Source organism: Oncorhynchus keta, chromosome 19, assembly GCF_023373465.1.
Source record: "Oncorhynchus keta strain PuntledgeMale-10-30-2019 chromosome 19, Oket_V2, whole genome shotgun sequence".
Classification (NCBI taxonomy): Eukaryota; Metazoa; Chordata; class Actinopteri; order Salmoniformes; family Salmonidae; genus Oncorhynchus; species Oncorhynchus keta.
Window position 1 is genome coordinate 37,051,817 of NC_068439.1, and position 22,253 is coordinate 37,074,069.

Below are 22,253 nucleotides of genomic sequence, written 5' to 3' on the forward strand. Positions count from 1 at the left end.
CATCTATATCTAGAATGTACTGTAGCGACAGGAACTCGGGCTGGACCTGGTTTAGTAGAAACCATGTTTGTGAAGCGGTATCGTCAATAGGTAAGAGAGACTTAGTAGTACTTCACTTTCTTTTCACAAGGACAGTTCTGTAAGAGCAACGGAGCACTAATTGAACTCTCAAGGCCAGCACGACTGTGGAGAATGAAATGTTATTCATGTGGGTGGGAGGAAAAAAAACATATTTAAGCCTCCCTGTTAATGTATGGAAATAACAATGCTGCTAATGATAGTGCACCGACGAAGTCGAGGCCGACAACGCAATCCCAAGGGACTTCCCAAACCCGCGCAGTCGTCCAACAATCGTTGGTTTTATTTCCTTGCGTCTGGTAAAAGGCCCTGAATTTCGTGACCTTTTCCACTCAGTTGCTAATTACATACCCAGGATGAGAATTGCCACCAAATTAGAAGAGCCGACCATGTTTTTTTTCTCTCCTCTCAGTGAGGAACCTGGTGCTAAATCCGAATGGTTTCCAGTCTTAATGGAGCCTTGACAGTATTGAGCTGTGGGGTCGAATCAGACCGCTCTCCGTGTGTGGGAAGAGAAGACGGTGACACATACCAGATAGAGGTCAACGGAGGTCAGACAGGATAAGGTAACGGTGGAGTGGGTGCCGGTATCTCCCTTGGACAGAGAAAGGACGATGACAGGAGAAACCTGAGGAGAATGTGATGCAGAAGACTCTGAGGGGGTTTGTGCCTTGGAGTTGTCGCTGAAGAAACCGGATGAGTGAAGACTTATGGAAAAAAATAAATAATAATAATTCTGTCCAGCTTTGCTATTTGCCGTATCGCTGCACATTCTGCCTGTGGAGAGCATTAGTGCGTGTTGCTGAAGACCTCCCCTGAACTAAAAACCACCCCATGGGCCCCCGAGGGCCTTTTTCCTTCCCCGGCCCCCCTTTATTGGGGCCTCGCGGTGCAACCGAGCTGTGTTTATGATTACTCTGTGTGCATGGACGCAGCGCGTGCCAGTATTTTGGGGAGCTGAAGGGGGGGTATTCTGGGCATGCGTCCACGTTCTGCCTCTGGAATCATCTCCCCGGAGTATCCCCCAAACCCCCTCAGGCGCCGCCCGGTTGGCTGCGGCCCAACTCTATTCATTCCTTTATCCAGACGCAATGCTTTTTGCTTTTTTTGCCCTTTGTCACGTCCCCTCTGCGTGTGCTTACACTCGTTTGCAGCCCAAGAGTTTGTCAGCGATTTTCATTAATTCATCATCATCACTAGGCCCGACGCTCCGGGGCAGAGGGACTACTTTATTCCCACTCTGTTCTCCCTCTCTTTTCTCCTGCTCTCTCCCAGAGACGGGCTAAACATGCTGCAGGCTGTGAGCAGACAGAGGGATGAGGAGAGTGAGGGGAAGAGGAGACTGTGACGCCAGCCGCGATTTAGAGCTATGACACTCCCCGATTTTTAAATAGACACCGCCTTGGGAGGGAGCAGAAGAGTAAAGGAGGAGGGGCACGGTGCCTGCATGTCATGTCCACAGGAACGTTTTCGCCCTCAAATGAAATACTTAAGCCGGCATAGATTAATGTACTTTGTGGAAATGTGGCCCTTCTGTACCCCCTGTCTTCATGTCGAAACGCTCCCTTTCCGCTTAGTCTCTCTCTCTCGCCCCCACATCCCCTGTTCTCTCTTTCTCTACACCTCCCCTGTTCTCTCTCTCGCCCCCCACCTCTCCACTTACCTTGACTCAGTGACTGTCAGTTTACCTCTTAAACCCAGCCCTCCATCTACTGTCAGTTTACCTCTTAAACCCAGCCCTCCATCTACTGTCAGTTTACCTCTTAAACCCAGCCCTCCATCTACTGTCAGTTTACCTCTTAAACCCAGCCCTCCATCTACTGTCAGTTTACCTCTTAAACCCAGCCCTCCATCTACTGTCAGTTTACCTCTTAAACCCAGCCCTCCATCTACTGTCAGTTTACCTCTTAAACCCAGCCCTCCATGTCTTATGTTGTATTCTTTAGCTCACTCTGGCACAGACTGCCTGATTATTTGCCTTTTCAAACCATTCCCCTCTTTAGGGGTGGCAGGGTAGCCTAGTGGTTAGAGTGTTGGACTAGTAACCGAAAGGTTGCAAGTTCGAATCCCCGAGCTGACAAGGTACAAATCTGGCGTTCTGCCCCTGAACAGGCAGTTAACCCACTGTTCCTAGGCCGTCATTGAAAATAAGAATTTGTTCTTAACTGACTTGCCTAGTAAAATAAAGGTAACATTAAAAAAAATTAGCAGACATGCTCTCAATCTCTCCTTCCCCCTGTGTTGAAGCCTCTCCTGCACCTCAGTAGGTAATTAGTGTTCACATAGTTGCTCCAATTCGCAGTAACACCTCTGTCTCTCTCTCTCTCTTTCTCTGTCTGTGTGTACGTACACTGTCTTTCCTTGTCCTCTCTCTGCAAATGAGAGCGGCTGGTACATCACATCCAGGTTGAAGCGCCCTACTTTCCCACACCTCCACCCCATGTTTATTTATTCAGATGTGAACGGGAGGGAAGTGAAGGAGAGCAAATGTGAGGGAGGGAATGCAATGGGCCCTCCATCAGCGCGACCAACATGAAGTGACCATTTCTGGCATTCCATTCTTCGTTAGTGCGGTCAGCCTGCAGATAAAATGGTTAAGAGATTACAGATTAAGTTCAACGTAAAGTCAACAATGAGTTAAACCTCAGTGAATGGCACACTGCCTCCGCCAAGCTCGTTGCCATTGGGGTAGTAGTGGAACAAGAGAGCCAATTTGGCGTCTCGGGGCAGACACTTTGAATGACTGTGAATGGAACAGTCACTCTATCCTGGGCCACCGTCTCAGTGCTAGTGTAGTATCGCTCAGTGGACACTCCTTCCTTCCAGAACAAATGTGGGCTAATGTGTCATCATATCGCTACGAATCTCCTGTGACACCGCTGCCATTGACCCCGACAGACACACTCGCACACAGACTGTCACTCTGGATCTTTGTCACTCTAGTCGTCTGCCAGATAAGCTGTGCCGCGGTGCCGCCTCCCATCGGCTAAGGCAGCGAATGCTGGAGAGGGTCCATGCTCCGGCACTGTTGGAATAAGCATTGTGACGGCTCCATTAGCCGTGATGGCTACAGGACTTCATTAGACAGTACCTACACTCCGGGGACACTGTAGGGGGGGACCGTGCTGGAGTTAACAGGAACAGGCTGGCGTGCGCCTAATTAGCGATCACACCGGGAGCCCGAGCGGAGGCCTTGTTTCGCCACGCAGGCTTCCTCCTGACGAGGTGTCCATAACAGCTGACCCGGAATCAGAAGTACGGCATTTCATACTGTGGTGTAAGTTTGGATCGGAGGATGCTCTGCTGAATTCGAAACTGTGCATAGGAAAAACAGTCGGGCAATCTGCCTCTATTTACCCACTGGGATAACGACACACAGGTGTTGATGAATAGGGAGATCTGACAGGAAGAAATCAGAGGAGAGGAAATGGAGGGAAAAGAGAGAGGTGGAGGGAGCTGCGTGAAGAACCAGAATGGGGTGAATGCTAACAGCGAATGAAGAACAGCAGGAAAGAGCGAAACGACCGCAGCAGACGAAAGGAAGGAGTCGGAGAAGGGAGAGATAATGGAGGGAATTTAACTGCCTTAACAGAGGAGATGATCTGTCACTGAGACGGAGGGCGGAACAGAAGGCAGAGAGGTGGGGTGGCCTCATAAGTAATGTAATCGAAGACCGGGGGAGGGGGGAGTGCTAAGCTGACAGGGAAGGTGTCTTCGGTTCTCCTTAATGAGCCGAAGTGATGAAGGTCTTTACTCTGGGAGAGCACATCAGAGAGGGGCGAGACTGGGGTGATGATGAATGGGGAGGCCTGGCGTGGGAGATTTCCACAGAAGCCAGTGGGGAGAGTCGGAGGCTGTTTCGCATCGTCGGAACTGAGTGACAATCTGTTCAGATGTACTGATCTGACACTGAAATGGATGGACTCAAAACGCCCTGTGAATCGACATCAGTAAATTCAAATGATGCAAGGGTTCTTCTACCGCCCTCATTGGTTAGAATTTAATTGAGCTGTATCTGTGCCGAGCTACTGATCCAGCTGACAGTGAAATGGATAGACTCCACACACCCTGTGCATCTCTATCCGTGAGTCAGGTGACGCAAGGATTCTGTGCAGCTGCCCATTGAGTTAGGGTAGAGTGCTGAGTGGGTAGAGGGACGGCTCAGTTGTTCGGCGTGGACCTCGGTTACCAAATAAACATACCAAGATAAAACCGGGAGAATAACAAAACACCATTTTTCGCATCATGGGTATTTCCTCTGGTGAAGACCTCACCGTGGCGTGCAGCCATTTTGCTCAGCTCACAGACCTTGGCCAGACTAGCATGTTAGACCACACAGAAAATAGACCCGCCTGAGTTTCCTGACCAGTTTGTTTCAGCGTTCTTTTTCTTTCTGCCCTGGTTTTTGATGAATGTGAGAAATCAGTCCCACGGTCATAGTGGTGAAACATGCTGCTACATGAAAAGGGGTCAAGTTCCATTGACTCTGTAAACTGATACCCATTTACCCAAAAAAAGGTGGGTGAATGTGGAGAGCACTGCTTCACTGATATTTTTATATGAGGATGTTTATGTTAAAATCAGACGGGGTAAAGACCTTGGTAGACCACAGTAGTCTGTGTACACTCACCGGCCAGTTTATTAGGTACACCCATCTAGTGCCGGGTCCGGGGAATGTATTATAGGTCGGAAACGATCCACAGGGATGTTGGTCCATGCTGACGTGATGGCATCACGCAGTTGCTGCAGATTGGACGGCGCTACACCACCGCCGACCGCCTGTACCGTTGACACCAGGCAGGATGGGGCCATGGACTCATGCTGCTTACGCCAAATCCTGACTCTGCCATCAGCATGACGCAACATGGACCGGGATTTGTTGGACCAGGCAACGTTTTCCTACTTGTCCAGTGTTGGTGATTGCGTGCCCACTGGAGCCACTTCTTCTTGTTTTGTAGCTGATAGGAGTGGAACCCGGTGTTGTCTGCTGCAATAGCCTATCCGTGACAAGGACCGACGAGTTGTGCTTTCTGAGATGCCGTTCTGCACACCACTGTTGTACTGTGCCGTTATTTGTCTGTCTGTGGCCTGCCTCTTATCTTGCACGATTCTTGCCATTCTCCTTCGACCTCTCATCAACGAGCTGTTTTCGCCCACAGGACTGCCATTGACTGGATGTTCTGTTTGTCCCATCATTCTCTGTAAACCCTAGACACTGCCGTGCGTAAAAAGCCCAGGAGGGTTGTCCGTTTCGGAGGCACTGGATCCTGCACGCCTGGCACCAACGATCATACCACACCCAGTCGTTTAGGTCACTTGTTTTGCCCATTCTAACGTTCAAGTTGAACAGTAAACAGGCCTGTCTGCCTGCTTTATATAGCAAGCCACGGCCACGTGACTCACTGTCTGTAGGAGTGATTCATTTTTGTTGAACGGGGTGGTGTACCTAATAAACTGTCCGGTGGGTATATGGTTTGAGCAACCATAACCTTGTTATTCTGTTTCTGCGTGCGTCTGTCACGTTTATGATCGCTTTGCATGCCTTATCTGTGCTGTGACAGAGGCTTGGCAAGGTATTCAAAGAAATGCAGATGGATGGATATTCTCCAGACTTGGCGGGGTATTTCCTGTTTTGTCTTTTGAGGTGGAGACTGATGTGGTGTAGAGAGAGGGGAAACACGAAAGCAAGTGACCGAGAGGAAGGACAGACTGAAAGATGCAGTGGATGGGACTGAAGGGAGGCGGAGTGAAGAGAGACGGGGGCTTAGCAAGTGATAAGGTTTCCTGGGGAGAAGCCTGTTTGGAATTAGACTGTTCTGGAAGCATACCTACCAGCTCTCCATTCAAACCTGTTGTCTTGTACATTTAAGAGTCGTTCTTCATCCTCGTACGCTAGTTTCACTGCTCGGCATATCGACACTGTCAAACTGCCCTACCTCAGATTCTGTACTCACACGTGATCATCTGTATGTGAAGGCATATCTTCGTCATTGCTGTTGAGGATAGAATAGTAGCTTTGCAAATATGTTAAATTTAATATGCGATTATCCATCCTTGTATAGGCCTACATGCCTAGAGTCTGCCCCCCCCCCCCCCCCCCCCCCATCCATCCATCCACCCGTGGCAGTCTGTCTGCTCTGTGATGAGCGGGCTGTCACCAGATGTGTGACTGAGAAAGAACAGCTGTTGTTCAGCTTCACAGCTGCTTTGCCTCGTCCACACTGACTCCATCACATCTCCCTGACGACCACGCGTTCCTGGAAATCAGGATCTGGGTTGGGGATCCAATTACCTTCTGTTTACGACTTGTTTACGGTTGGCTTGATTGAGTCATGAAGATATTGATATTGTTGCCGAGAGAGGGGAGGGATTTGTACAGTCTCTCGTCCAGACTAATCTCCCCCAAGGACATTTTGATATGTTTTCATTGAAGGGCACTGGTACAATATCTCGTTTGTGTGTGTTTGTGTGTTTGTTTGTTGTGTGTGTGTGTGTGTGTGTGTGTGTGTGTGTGTGAGAGAGTTTAGGATTGCTATACAGATGGAACTGAGACGAAAGTTTAGACGTTTGTTGTGGCCAGAGAGTCACCAGAAACCAAAACTGAATTTGTGGACTCTTGACTCCCCACCTCATTTAGGTGCATAGTGTGATCAGCTGGACTGTGACATCCAGGGACCTTGGCCACGGTGATCTAAGCAATCGTATCTGTCCTTTTATTGAGGAAGAAGTGACTGCAGCTTTATGACCTGCCAGTCGCGTCTGTTTTATTGGAGTCGAGGTGAAAAGGACACTTCTACCGTCTCGTTCACAGGTGCTCGACACGAGGAGTATATTTTAGCCCAAGGAACTGATGCTATTTAATTAGATTTCTCCTGTTATGTTTTTTTCTTCCCAACCTGACAGATTGTGCCCCCGATCCGGGAAATCCAGGGATCAGAGCATAGCCAGATATGAATGTAATCAACGGGAGAGAGAGCAGCCCGGCCCCAGCCCAGGAGCCAGAGATTTTTTTTTTGAAATTGGTGTGAATCGCCAAATAGGGCTAAAAGCAGCAAGACCCCTAATTTGAGGACTTAAATCACAAAGCCGGCATTATTTCACGACCCGCGTGTTTGTGATTTACCGGCCCAGAGTGAAAACTCCTGACACACGGCCGAGAGAAACCTCTACCAGGTTGGCTCTGACGCAACTGAACTCCTGAACCGCTGTTTTACTCTCACGACAATGTCCTTGCTGCGGTTCTAAATATCGAACGTCACCAAATCTATACCGAAGGCGCGTCGATGAAAACACTGTGCAGTGCATGTCAGGTTTGCTGTATTGGCAGAAAATGCTTACTTAAAAGAAAACGCAACCGACGTAGGCCAACATCTGCGGTGCGGGGTATTCTGTCCTCGGTGGTTCACGCTGTTATTAGGGTGGCAGGGTAGCCTAGTGGTTAGAGTTCAAACCCCCGCGCTGACAAGGTACAAATCTGTCGTTCTGCCCCTGAACAGGCAGTTAACCCACTGTTCCTAGGCCAAATAAGAATTTGTTCTTAACTGACTTGCCTAGTTAAATAAAGGTAAAATAAAAAAATAAAAATAAGATTCCCCCCCCTGATGGAGTACTACAGTTTACCGATGAGACCACTGTACAAAATCAATAACCAGGCAATTGAGCAGATGAGTCTAGAACAACCCGCAGTATGTTAATCACCCATTTTAATGGCTTGCTGGCTGAAATGTAACAATGCAGTATGAAATAAACCCAGTCTGAGCAGGACTAATTATTCCTCCAAGGATCTTCCTCAAACATGAACCTTTCCCAGAATCTTTTCATCTGTGTTCAGAAGAGTGATCGGTCTGTAATATATACAGTTGAAGTCGGAAGTTTACATACATTTAGGTTGGAGTCATTAAAACTCGTTTTTCAACCACCCCACATTTCTTGTTAACAAATTATAGTTTGGCAAGTCGGTTAGGACATCTACTTTGTGTATGACGCAAGTAATTGTTCCAATAATTGTTTACAAACAGATTATTTCACTTATAATTCACTGTATCACAATTTCAGTGGGTCAGAAGTTTACATACATAAGTTGACTGTGCCTTTAAACAGCTTGGAAAATTACAGAAAATTACGTCATGGCTTTAGAAGCTTCTGATAGGCTAATTGACATAATTTGAGTCAATTGGAGGTGTGGATGTATTTCAAGGCCTACATTCAATCTCAGTGCCTCTTTGCTTGACATCATGGGAAAATCTAAAGAAATCAGCCAAAACCTCTGAAAAAAAATTGTAGACCTCCACAAGACTGGTTCATTCTTGGGAGCAATTTCCAAATGCCTGAAGGTACCACGTTCATCTGTACAAACACCATGGGACCACACTGCCGTCATACTGCTCAGGAAGGAGATACGTTCTGTTTCCTAGAGATGATCGAAATTGGTGTGAAAGGTGCAAATCAATCCCAGCAAAGAACAACGGAAACTTTTTGGAGAAATGTCCTCTGGTCTGATGAAATAAAAATAGAACTGTTTGACCATAATGACCATCGTTATGTTTGGAGGAAAAAGGGGGAGGCTTGCAATCCGAAGAACAGCACCATCCCAATCGTGAAGCATGGGGGTGGCAGCATCATGTTGTGGGGGTGCTTTGCTGCAGAAGGGACTGGTGCACATCACAAAATAGATGGCATCACGAGGCAGGAAAATTGTGGATATATTGAAGCAACTTCTCAAAATAGGAAGATAAAACTTGATCGCAAATGGGTCTTCCAAATGGACAATGACCCCAAGCATACTTCCAAAATTGTGGCAAAATGGCTTAAGGACAACAAAGTCAAGGTATTGGAGTGGCCATCACAAAGCCCTGACCTCAATCCTATAGAAAATGTGTTGGCAGAACTGAAAAAGCGTGCGTGAGCAAGGAGGCCTTCAAGCCTGAGTCCGTTACACCAACTCTGTCAGGAGGAATGGGCCAAAATTCACCCAGCTTATTGTGGAAGGCTACCTGAAACATTTGACCCAAGTTCAACCATTTTTAAAGGCAATGCTACCAAATACTAATTGAGTGTATTTAAACTTCTGACCCACTGGGAACATGATGAAAGAAATAAAAGCTGAAATAAATCATCTCTACTATTATTATTCTGACATTTCACTTTCTTACAATAAAGTGGTGACCCTAACTGACCTAAAACAGGGAATTTTTACCTGGATTAAATGTCAGGAATTGTGGAAAAACTGAGTTTTTAAATGTATTTGGCTAAGGTGTATGTGAACTTCCAACTTCAACTGTACTTGGGTTAAGCTGCCTATTTTCATTCTAGTGGATAAGTCTCTTGCCCTTTAATGTAGTTCTACGTTTCTCCTCCTGGGTGGTTTTCTTAATGTGATGATTGACTGTAAATGGTGCCCAACCCCCACCCAACCTTCCCCTGTTCTGTTTCTCACCCTCGCAAAGCGAGTTTATTATTCCCCATATTTCTAGTTATAAGATTAAATGTAGATTCAGGAATAAATACCCTAATAAAACGCTGACTTTAATCCCTATCCAGATAGTTATTTTCTCCGGCACGTGACAGATATACATTTCACGGCAGCCCGTAGAGCAGCATGCCGCAAACTCCATCCCCAAGGGGTGCACGTTTTTGTTTTTGCCCTAGAGCGACACGGCTGATTTTCAAATCATCAAAGCTTGATGAGAACCCAAAACGTGCACCCCTTGGGGTCCCCAGGACCGAGTTTGGGAAACACTGCCATAGTTGACAAACACTTGTTAAAACAACACATTTCACTTAACCTATCCAGTGTATGTGACAATACGTCTTTTTTTTCTCTCTTCTTTTTCTTAATTGAAAATCATGTAAAGCCAAGGTGGAATTCTGGGAAGTGTCATTTTTTGGATGGATTGTGGGACTTGGAACCCATAGTCTGGGATTTCTGGCAAAGTAACCGGTGTGGGTGCCCTGTAATTGTGGTGGTGTGGCTTTTCTTTATGGCTTTGACATGTGGTAATAGGGAATATCTGGGTTCATCCCCACCACAGGAAAAAACAATGTCAAATGTGCACAAAGGACTTTTCCCTTCCCATTTCCCCAGCTCCTACATATCTTTTCCCTTTCGTATTTGTTGCAAGGACGTAAGGAAGGCGTGGCGTCCATTCTTTCAACAGACCTCGATCAAAGACATTTACGTGGGCGGGGTCGGGCTTGTCGTTGACCACTCTTAATAGAGACGATCGTTGACGTGTGACAAAGTCACCTGGCGCAACGCTGTGCAACTGGACTTAATTCGCCTTAAGTGCTTTTCTCTGTCAGCTGACGTTCATCCTGCCTCTGTTCCGTGCACTCATTAACTTCCTGTGTGCTGTGTGCCGGCAGACAAGCGACTGACTCTAATGGCTTTCAAATGAATATTGCGGCCCCCGGTGACCGAAGCAGTGGAGTCCGTGGCAACAAGGCATCGACGAGGCTTTGAAATAATGGGGAAACTCTGCGTACTCCCCCAATCCACCTATACCCCCCTCTCTCTCATTTCATTCCTGCCGCACCCTCACCCTCTCCTCCTCCCCATCTGTTTAGTCCTCCTCCCCTTGGTCAGGTGCAGTGTAGATGTTGCTTGTCAATAATTTAAGAGGGAGCGCTCTCTCCTCTTAACCAGACGGATGAATTATTAACTGGGCAGAATGGAGCGCCAAGGCTGCAGGGCTGTGTTTTGGGCTTTTGTGAAGAGGAATGATCAAATAATTGTATATAGAAGTACGAAGACGTACATATCCTACGTCCACATTCATGCATGTTTGATAAGCGTGTATCCCTAGCCAAATGACTATCTCTTGTTTCCTGTCTGTATGTAGATAGGCTGTTTGGGGGGGTGGTTGTTATGTTTAGCAGGTTTGTGAGAGGGAGCACTGAGGCCCACAAATACATTTATCACAGGAGGGCTGGGGAGTAGAGCTGTAGCCGTGTGGTTGGAGAGACGTTCCACAGACGTGATGCATGGCTACTGAACCACTGGGTCCTCTGGGAGGAGGATTCACTCCGAGTGGAACACACTGTATGCTATGCAGATCTTGCAATCGCCAGTTCTCTCTCTCTCTCACACACACACACACATTGAATCTTTTTAATTTTCTCTTTATATAGCTTGTGCACACACTCCATACACATCACCATCCTCCCTTTTACAAGGACAGTCGGGCGGAATAGAAAAATGAACAAGGTAGCAGAGAGGGGAAAGTGAGTCGGTGTGTACAAGCAGGAGAGAGGCTTAAGAGGGAATGAACGACGTGACGGGACATTGGAGGTAAAGGGAGACGACTTGAGACCCTGGGAGATAAAAGGAAGAAACGCGGAAGGGCGGTGGATGAAGAGGGGCACACTGACATGGAGCAAAGTGGTGGAGATGAGAGAGAGATGGGGACTGAGGGATTGGGGAATGCAGAGAAGAGAGCGCTGCTTTGACCTTGAGATGAAGAGAGAACGGGGGGGGCTGAACAGAAGGGAGGTAGAGCGGGAGAGAAAGGGAGAATTGGAGAGCGAGAGAGCTCGCCGGCAGTAGAGTTGAGAGGATCAGTCTGCTTTGTGTCTGTCCGATCGACAGGAGAGTCCGGGGGAAACAGCTGGAGGCACTCTGAGTGCGTGCGTGTCCCTCTGAGTGCGTGCGTGTCCCTCTGAGTGCGTGTGTGTGCGTGTCTATCTTTGCGAGGTATGTCTTTGTCCCTGCACGGTGTGTGTTTGTTGAGTTTGTGCTCTGCCCATGTTAAGGTGTGCCTTGTGTGTTTGTATAGAAGAGAGGGATACCAAGGTGAGTGGCAGAGAGTGAGGGAGACCCTAGATGCCAGGGCCTAATCCTCTAGCGTGGCCCATTTGGCTGTGATCAGTGTACCTGCAGAGCTAATGGATTCAGATGTGTGTGGGGGGTGAATGGGGGCCGGCTCACCGGAGGTCTGCTTTAATATGGCAGAGATGGCATCACTGCACCAACGCTCATCACAGGGGTCAGTCACATAAAGAGTGGCGGGTGGGAAAAGTACCTTTGCTTTCGACTCATTTCGTGTTCGACATATTCTGGGCTAAAGTACACAGCAGCACTCTATCCTCTTTCCTGCTTTCTTTTTTCATCTATTTTGGTGTTTAAAAAAAAAAAAACAGAGAAGAAAAATAACAGTGCCCACATGCAACTCACCCATTCTCTCAGCTCACTCTGTAGTTTCTCTGCGCCTATGCCCTCCACCCTCCTCTAGTACCGCCTCTGCAGGCCTTGGCTGTCTCTCTCCTCATCTCCATTTCTTTCTCTCTCTCGGCCCCCCCCCCCCTCTCCCTCATTCTGTTGCTCTCTCCCTCCCTCCCTTTCTGTCTTTCTTTCTCTCGTTCTCCCTCTTTCCCTCGTTCTCCCTCCCTTTCCATCTTTCTTCTCTTCTCTCTCTCCCTCTTCATTTTGGCTGCCTGACAACTCAGCCAGAACCCGTACCTGTTCTTCTGTCTCCAATCCAGCCTGAAATAACACGGCTCTTCAAGTGATTCCAGCAGAGCGCCTCCTCCCTGAACCCTTGTTATTAATTTGTATGCCTTCCCCACTTGCCATTTTCACATCGTTCTGGCAGAAATATCGGTAATTACGCCTATGCGCTTGACTAACTATATTTTTGCTTGTTCGGGTTGTTAAATGTCAAGGGTGCTCCGCGTACAGAACCGACCAAGCCTTTTAAATGAGCCGGACTCCAGGTCGTGAAGCTTCCTTGAATAATTTTTCTCATTTCCACATTTCACGTTGGCCAACATTGCCAAATACTGTACATACGAGGTGAACGTTAGTAAAAGCCATCAGGCAGCAGGGGAGACGTGCATGCGTGAAATCTGTAATTGGCCCAGTGTGGATAACACGACTGATTATGGTTGAGGTGGTAATTATTTTTTCTTTCCTGCTCACTGCTGCTTTACAAGCCGGAAGATGCATGTGACGTTGGCTCTGCATGTATTCCATAGGCTCAAGTCTACCTGTTAAATGAGCCATGTGACAATAGGATATCGCTCACTCCCGTTTGCCTAGTAATGTTAATGATCCCTAATGATTCCTGACTAATGCAGGAATGATCAAGGAATATTTTTGAGAAAGAATGTCTACATGAACGCAGTAGACTTGATAACAGGACTATAGAGTAACACCTTTTTCGTGATATGACGGTCAATACTGCCCAGTAAGAAGCCGGGCCTAATGATTTGGGGTTTCTCTGGTCTTCTACATATGTCTGTCAGCCCGTATTGAACTGAAGCACAGCTCTCCTTCGTGACAGTGCGCTCACTCAGATCTAATACCCGCTTTCTGTTGACGCTGGAAGTCATTGTTTTTCAAAGGAACTCCTGTGGTTGCTATCTCCAAGCTCACACTGAAGTGCTTTTGAACGAAAGACGTAAAGAATCTTAACCTGCCTCCACTTATTCATCTTAGCTTAGCCTGCAGAAGGCACCGGTTCAAGGCGATGCCCATGCCCAGGTCTTTCGTGCACAGCAACTCAACGGTAGACTCGGTGAGATGACGTTGCAACAAGCGGCACCGCAGATATTGAGATGAGCGCGATGCAAGACTTTGCTCTCACACTGTCGCACGGAGTATCAGCGCACGTACACGGCTGCACTCCACGCTGCTACAGTGTGGTAGCTACAGGACCAAAACGGCTGAGAAGTCGAGCCTCGCACTTCAACGCTCGTAGTCGTTGTCGAAATGGACCCACTGTGTTTACTTGCCTGCAACGTCATCTCGCTGGGTTGACCTTTTTTTATTTTTGTAAATATTTTTTATTTATTTAAAGATTCACAGTAGTCATACCTTGTTTATCTAAAAGGCTGACGTACAAGTAAATCTGTTTACTGGAAATCATAGAAAGACATTAACAGGAAATGAGCTGGGTGGTAATTGTGTGAGTCAGAGGCTTCTATTTCGATACTTATAAACAACAGTCTGGTGTGATGATGCAGGTATACAGTGTGTTCGGTGCATCTTGTTTCTCGTGGTCAGAGTCCTTTAGGTGCCTTTTGGCAAACTCCAAGCGGGCTGTCATGTGCCTTTTTTACTGAGTAGTGGCTTCATAAATGCCTGATTGGTGGAGTACTGTAGGGAAGGTTGTCCTTCTGGACATTTCTCACATCTCCACAGAGGAACTCTGGAGCTCTGTCAGAGTGACCATCGGGTTCTTGGTCACCTCCCTAACCAAGGCCCTTCTCCCCAGATTGCTCAGTTTGGCCGAGCGGCCAGGTCTAGGAAGAGTCTTGGTGTTTCCAAACTTCAACCATTTAAGAATGATGGAGACCACTGTGTTCATGCACCTTCAAAGCTGCAGAAATGTTTTGGTACACTTCCATAGATCTGTGCCTCGACACAATCCTGTCTCTGAGCTCTACGGACAATTTATTCGACCTCATGGCTTGGTTTTTGCTCTGACATGCACTGTCAACTTTGGCATTTTATATAGACAGGTGTGTGCCTTTCCAAATCATGTCCAATCAATTGAATTTACCACAGGTGGTCTCCAATCAAGTTGTAGAAACATCTTAAAGACGATCAATGGAAACAGGATGTAAACAGGATTTTTTTTTTAAATGTATTTTTAATCCATTTCAGAATACGGCTGTAACGTAACAAAATGCGGAAAAAGTCAAGGGGTCTGAATACTTTGTGAATGCACTGTAAGTGCCAAACTGGAAATGCTGTTTCTAGTTCAGCAATGTGGCCAGTTTGGAACTTATACCTGCGACAGAGAGCGCTTTTCACCACTGTGAATAATATCCTGAAACTGGATGGTTCATGTTGATCCCAGTGATTTAAGATGTCGATGGGGAGGGGGGCGGCGGTGAGGTGCAATCCAAATAGATCCTGAGAAAGAAAGTCTCTAAATTGAGCTGATTGCTGTTTTTTCGGTCTAGACGAATCAGTTTGACAGCCCCGGCCCCATTGTCTCTCTGCGGGAGGGGGGGGCGGGCGGGCGGGCCGACAGGCAGGCAGGCATAGTCACTTATGTATGCATTGCTCAATCACTCTACACTCAGTATTAGTATGAGTTGTTCCCAGCCACTCCTCACAATCACAGCGCTGGCACAGTTAGATGCACACCCGCTAAGACTCAGTCACCCTATTTGCCCACCCTTGTCGAGCTGACTGGCGACATACTGTACTGATCAATCTGTACTATACACTGGTAGTGAAAGGGGAGGTGGTTCTGTAAACCTGTAAACCAGAAAATGAGGGGCTGATGATGCTTATTTGTTTCTCTCTCTCTCTCTCTCTCTCTCTCTCTCTCTATCCATCCACAGCTGCTTCGTGTCAGCGGGTGAGGGTGGAGACTGAGGTGGAGGCGTACCCCACCGAGTCGGTCGACCTCCGCTGTCAGTTTGTCGACGGAGGAAACACCAAGCTCACACAGGTAGCCAGATCTCACTTGATGAGAGAGCCCGCCGCGCACGTCAGCCTTGGCGCGGAGAAAGGCAGACATTGCCCTCCGAAATTTCCTCGAAAAGGGAGAACAGTACTGTAGACATCTGCAGAGTTTTAAAAAAAATGTTGCAACAATGTTGAAGACATTTCTGCATTGAAATTATTGTCAGTGTGTCTGTTGTTCTTTCTCTCCGTATGCAATATCATACCTCTGGATCTGTGAAATCGACTGGACATGTGGATAGACACTATGTGCATTGACTGCCGTCCCGCAACCCTCTAATTCCTTGTCATTCCTCTTGGATGCAGGTGTCGTGGATATGGGAGCCCACGGAAGGCCAGCGGGACAACATTGCCGTCTTTCACCCCACATACGGCGAGAGCTTCCCCGAATCTCCCTTCTCTGGGCGTGTCCGCTTCATCAAAGGCACCTTGACAAGCCCCTCCATTACCATTACCAGCCTGAAGATGGCCGACGCCGGGCGGTACACCTGCGAGTACGCCACCTACCCCAGCGGCAATGAGCAAGGCACCACCAATCTGGTCATGCTTGGTGAGCAGCTGGTGTTTGTTTTCTGTCAGTCTGTGCCCTAATTGCACTCGGCGAAGAGAGGGCTCCGGTGCGATGACTAATGGTGTCCTCAAATGAATGCGGTGTCACGAAACACATCAGTTCCAATGCGCCCACCTTGTTAAGCCACCGCATCGATCGCCCTGCTTTCCATCCTCGCCAGCTGAATCGCCCCTGCCTTTCTCTTGCACTCTGTCTTCTATCCAACTCTCAGAGGGATCACACTTCCTGTATGTGCACAACAAATAACTCACTCATGCATTCGCTCCTCTCTCTCTCTCTTTCTCTCTTTCTCTCTCTCTCTCTCAGCTAAACCCAAGAATTCGGCATCTCCCGTTGTCGTCCAAGCCAGCGGCGAACCAGTGGTCGTGGCCCAGTGCGAGGCTGCCGACAGCAAGCCAGCGGCCACCATCAAGTGGATGGGAGCGGTCGGTGGCACTGAAAACACCACCTCCGTAAAAGGGCCGGACGGCACGGTGACGGTGAGGAGCGAGTACCTCATAGTGCCCACGCCAGAGGACAACGGCAAGGAGGTCACCTGCATAATCAGCCAGCGCACCCAGGACAAGCCCCAGACCTTCCCCATGAAGTTGGCCGTCGAGTGTAAGCGCGAACGACTGGGTTTCGAAACCCACGGCACAAGAATGTTAACCCTCTGAGCCGAAGCCTAAGCATTACTCAAATGACTGTTTGAATAACCATCTTATTCAACCAAGTGGGTAAAAAAAAAAAACACTTAAAAAAAAATATAGGCAGTAGGTTTCAGGTCTCAGACAAGGTTGGGTTATTCATCACACAAGCATGGTTCACAACCCGCATTTCAGAAGCACGTTAGGGCTGGTCTGTGTTTGTTTTAACCTAGCGTGAGACATCAGTCCCTAGTCATCTCAACTCTTGTTGCGAGAACCTCTTCCACTTCTGCACCCCAGTAGGTAATCAGTGTTCACTTGCAGTAACCGCTCTCTCTCCCCTCTCTCTCCCCTCTCTCTCCCTCTCTCTCTCTCTCTCTCCCCTCTCTCTCCCCTCTCTCTCCCCTCTCTCTCTCCCCTCTCTCTCCCCTCTCTCTCCCCTCTCTCTCCCCTCTCTCTCCGCTCTCTCTCTCCGCTCTCCTCCCCTCTCTCTCCCTCTCTCTCCCCTCTCTCTCCGCTCTCTCTCCCCTCTCTCTCCTCTCTCTCCCCTCTCTCTCCGCTCTCTCTCCCCTCTCTCTCCGCTCTCTCTCCGCTCTCTCTCCCCTCTCTCTCCCCTCTCTCTCCCCTCTCTCTCCCCTCTCTCTCTCCGCTCTCTCTCCCCTCTCTCTCCGCTCTCTCTCCGCTCTCTCTCCCCTCTCTCTCCCCTCTCTCTCCGCTCTCTCTCCCTCTCTCTCCCCTCTCTCTCCCCTCTCTCTCCCCGCTCTCTCTCTCCGCTCTCTCTCCGCTCTCTCTCCCCTCTCTCTCCCCTCTCCTCTCTCCCCTCTCTCTCCGCTCTCTCTCCCCTCTCTCTCCCCTCTCTCTCCCCTCTCTCTCCGCTCTCTCTCCGCTCTCTCAGATCCCCCGACTGTGTCCATAGTGGGCTATGATAACAACTGGTACATCGGCCGAACCGACGCTGTCCTGATCTGCCAGGCCACTGGCAACCCTGCCCCCACCACCGTCACTTGGACAGTGTGAGTATCCCTTCCCATAGCTGTCCCAGACCTTTTGGAGTATCCCTCTCATGACTGTCCCAGATGTACGAAGTATCCATCTTGTGACTGTCCCAGACTTTTGTAGTATCCTTCCCCATTTTGGTCTTAATTCACCCGGAGATGGAAGAGTGACTTGAGACAAAGTCTCCCCTGTCTATCCCAGACAACAGGAGGAGTCAGTCAGGCATAAACAATCAATTAACAATTCCATTCTGATCTGCTAGATTACCAATATTGCCTGTCCTCTGGGGCCCAGCAGCTTGCTTTTATCTCTTAATGGGGAACACAAGTATCTCTGCAGCAGTTAAATGGAAAAGAAAACCATATTTAATTTGTTTTTCTCCTCTTGTTGATTATTACCACATGGTCTTTGTTTCGTCTCGTGGCGCTAGACAGATGGCTGTTAGATAGACTGTTGTTGCAGCCGACAGCCTGCTCCTGCAGTAGAAGTTCTGAGTTAGGAAGGGAAATATGGAACAGGAACGGGTTATATGGCTGTGGTTCTTCCAAAATTGCTTCTCTCCTCTCTCTCTCTCTCTCACTCCCCCTCTCCCTCCCACACACAGCATGTCAGGTCCTATGCCTGACACGGTGCAGATCAACGCCAACAAGCTGATCGTGCGGAAGGTGGACGAGGCTGTGAACACCACCTTCGTCTGTGAGGTGAAGAACCGGCTGGGAGTGAGCAAGCACCAGGTCACCACAGCGGTCATTGGTGAGTCAAACCCACTGAGCATGTGACAGCTGCCTCCCTACTCCTACTTAATGATACATACACACAATGATACAATCCCACCCACGAGCATATGTGCAACACAGACAAACATTTGTGGACACACACACACACACTGGGATCAGAGCTAAACTCCTGCAGACTGGTCTTTTCCATCATTTACACTGTCAGAGATTAACGTTCACTCAGTTTACTCTGTCATCTGCTGGGCAGGTAACTGGGTGAAGGTTTGGCTCGTAGGGGATCTGAGAAGGGTTATTTTATTCATGCGGGGAAATCAGTTGGTGTGAGCCAGTTTGCCGGGTATTCTTTTCTCCCCCCTAACATCCTCAGTGTAGGTCTTTCCCCCCTTCAATTAAAGAGTCCGCTCTTCCTCTGCATGCACTTTCAACAGATCTTTCCTCCTTTTCAAATGGATGTGTTCAGAGAGATGCTGCGGCTTCTCCTCTCTCTGTGCCCATGCGTTCACACATTGATCCAATTAACACGTAGCAGCCTTCCGTTGGCGAGCTTTGACTTTGTTACATTGTGGATTCTGCCTGGTCAAAATGGGCGCCGCCTTTTTAGCTCAGTGGAACCAACGCAGTTAGAGCTTGTTCTCGCCAAAGACGACGCGAAAGCTACATTTAGAATCCGTGGGAATCCTTTTAGAGATTTTGAATTGTCTGCCTTTGAGAACAAAGGTGCTTTGTAGGCGCACACTGCTGAAACGTGTGGGAGGTGGGGTAGAAGTAAGGCTCTGGTGCTGGCAGCGTTGTCTTGTGACTACGGTATCAGGGCTGGCTGGCACTCCCACCAGCCCCACATCTTTGCAAGTACCCAGGAAAACAACCTGGTCCAACCTCCATTGACTTTGTCCTTGGCTTTGAACCCTGTTTCATCCCATGGCAGGATGAGTTTTGTGCACAGGAACACAGTTGAAACGAAGCAACTTTGAAATGAAACCACTTTGTAGCACAAACACAATCAGTTACCTTTTTTGTAAATTTTGACTCGTGAATCCTGTTAAAAGCTCTCTCTGTGTTCCCTTTAACTTCTGATGGAAGCGCTGAGATATTTATCTGTGGGGTGGTGGCTTTTATAACACCCCTTTAAGGTTGGGTTTGTAACGAGGGTGGAGAGCACAAAGTCCCTTCTCTGCGTTTTTAAAGAGGAGCGCTCGGTCACGTGACCCACCTCCTCCGAGTGAACACAACAACAGAGTTCTGCTGACAAAAGGAAAAAGCACCACTCTCTCGCTTGACACTTGCTCAGCGGGCACGTGTCAGAGATTGGCGCGTTTGTGTCGACAAGGCGCCAGCTGGATCTGTCCGTGTAGGGAGGGAGAGCCGGGGAAAACAATAACAGAAAAGTCCTATAGAACTCTGAGATGACTCCTGCTAAACTTTCAATGGCCTGGCAGGGTGTCGCGACCTCTTTTCTCTCCAAGTCCACCCCCCCCCCCTCCTTAGTGGGTGGTCCAGCTGGCTCGGTGCATGGCGTTATTGTCGCTGTTCACTGGGAACGCTTCTGAAGGGATCAGAAGAACACACACACACCACTTCCTCAGGCAAGCCATCCGCTGGACCCACACACAAGCCTCCGCAGGGACAGAATAATAAACGAAGCTAGACCGAGGATATCCTGGCACTGAAATGTCTGCTGACATAAACCCGGGGCTAGTAGCCTACTGTATTGTAGCCTTCGTTCCGGTGACGTCCTCCTCGGGGCTGGGCTGGCTGGAGGCCACTGTTCCCCTTTTAATTTATTGTCACATCTAGATTAATCCATCTCCATTGAGCAGATTTTATTTCCCGCCTCAGTTGTGGCCAAGTTAACCTCTCTGGGATCGTTCGGGACGCTAGCGTCCCACCTTCGCCAACAGCCAGTGAAAGTGCAGGGCGCCAAATTCAAAATAGAAATCTCATAATTAAAATTCCTCAACAATATAAGTATTTTACAGCATTTTAAAGATCCAATTCTCATTAATCCAACCACAGTGTCCGATTTCAAAAAGGCTTTTCGGCTGGAAGCAGAACATATCATTATGTTAGGTCAGCAACTAGTCATAGAAAGCATTCAGCCATTTTCCAACCAATGAGAGGTATCACAAAAAGCAGAAATTTAGATAGTTAATCACTAACCTTTGACCATCTTCATCAGATGACACTCCCAGGACTAAATGTTACACAATACATGTATGTTTTGTTCGATCAAGTTCATATTTATATCCAAAAACCTCCGTTTATATTGGCGCCATGTTCCCGAAATGCCTCCAAAACATCCGGAGAAATTGCAGAGAGCCACATCAAATAACATAAATACTCATCATAAACTTTGATGAAAGATACATGTTTTACATAGAATTAAAAATAAACTTGTTCTTAATGCAACCACTGTGTCAGATTTCAAAAAAGCTTTTACTACTAATAATAAGCATATATTAGCATCTGGGACCGAGTAGAAGGCAGTTTACTCTGGGCACCCTATTCATCCAAGCTACTCAATACCCCTGTCACCAAGAAGTTAAGGGGGTGCAGTGAGAATTGCCAGACCGTGAGGTTTCATCTCTGTGAGGGAGATAAGGAGAGAGCAGGCACATGGCCACGGTGGCTTATCAGAGGCTGCCTCGTGGCACCAAGAGAGAGGCTAAGTCTGCCCCCATGGAGAACCTGGCGGGAAGGTACAAATGAACAAGTTGGAGAATATCTACCATGAACATCTGCCCATTTGCAGAGCTAGTCCAATGTGACCCAGTAACCTTGCCTGAAGACGTGTGTTACAAAGAACTAACCCCAAATAATTTGCCCCAAAGAACTAGCAAAATGTACAAACCTTAGACACCAGCCCTCCAGCTGACTGGGTTATCTTGCAGAGCTTAAAGGGATAGTGTGATTTAAAAAATGTATTTTTTTTTTTTTTGCGATTCGAGGAAAAGCCCTTGTTTAACCTAACCAGAGTCAGATGAACTCATGGATGCCATTTTTATATGTCTGCGTGCAGAAGAAGTTGAAGGTAGTTTAGCTAACCATCACAATGACTAGAAGTCTACTGGAACAGCTAGCATGCACATCAAGTTCATGTGACTCTGGGTAAGTAGAAAAAAGGCTTTGTCGCCAAAATGTTGCACTATCCCTTTTTAAGCTCTGCAAGTTAACCCAGTCAGGTGGAGTGCTGAGGTCCAAGGTTGGTCAATTTTAAAGATGTATATAAAAAATATATATATTTTACCTCCTTGCCAAAACACAATGAATGATTGAAGGAAGCCTGAGGCGTGGAGCATCTGACTAAGAATCTGAGTATATATTTCTGATAGCAATGTGTGTGGTTCAGTGCATTACTTACTAGTCAGGAAGACTTTGTTTGACTTTCATTCAAATGTCAACAACCACCCTGTGCTTCCTTCTGAACTGGGGCCATGTTCTCAATCAAGTCCTCTACCAACCCTACCTCCAGTAGCAACCTGACTTTCTCAGGAGTGACCCCCTCCCCAATTCCACTCTGCCTCAGCCGTTGAAGGATGACCGAACGATACGCCTGCTTTGGCATTCTCGTGCCAGGCGTCTAAAGACCCAAGCAAAGGGCAATGATTGCCTTGCCTGTGAGCGGCTGCATTTCAATTTGAATGATAAAGTCTAATCCCGAATGCTTTGCCGTTGCCGTAACCGCTCACACGCTGCCATTTTGTGCCTTTGTCATTTTCCTCATTTTTCCTGGCTTATAAATGCAACTGCCCTGACCCAGCACAAACAAGCTCCCCTATCTGCATAGCCTCAGGCTGGAGGAGCGCAGCTCTGTAATCCTCCAGGGTCAT

General features: G+C 48.0%; 1 protein-coding gene across 3 annotated transcripts in view; it reads left to right on the top strand.

Annotated features, from left to right (window-relative positions):
* LOC118398201 (poliovirus receptor-like) overlaps nt 1-22,253 on the top strand; it is a 77,873-nt gene that overhangs the window by 7,646 nt on the left and 47,974 nt on the right. For all 3 annotated transcript variants that reach the window (XR_008070984.1, XM_052470443.1, XM_052470442.1), the window contains exons 2-6: nt 15,373-15,482; nt 15,803-16,046; nt 16,374-16,667; nt 17,589-17,706; nt 18,294-18,442. Coding sequence is in view for 2 of the 3 variants with exons in the window: in XM_052470443.1 (XP_052326403.1) it covers nt 15,373-15,482; nt 15,803-16,046; nt 16,374-16,667; nt 17,589-17,706; nt 18,294-18,442 (915 nt within the window). In the remaining variant the exon portion in view is untranslated. The remainder of the gene's footprint in view (nt 1-15,372; nt 15,483-15,802; nt 16,047-16,373; nt 16,668-17,588; nt 17,707-18,293; nt 18,443-22,253) is intronic.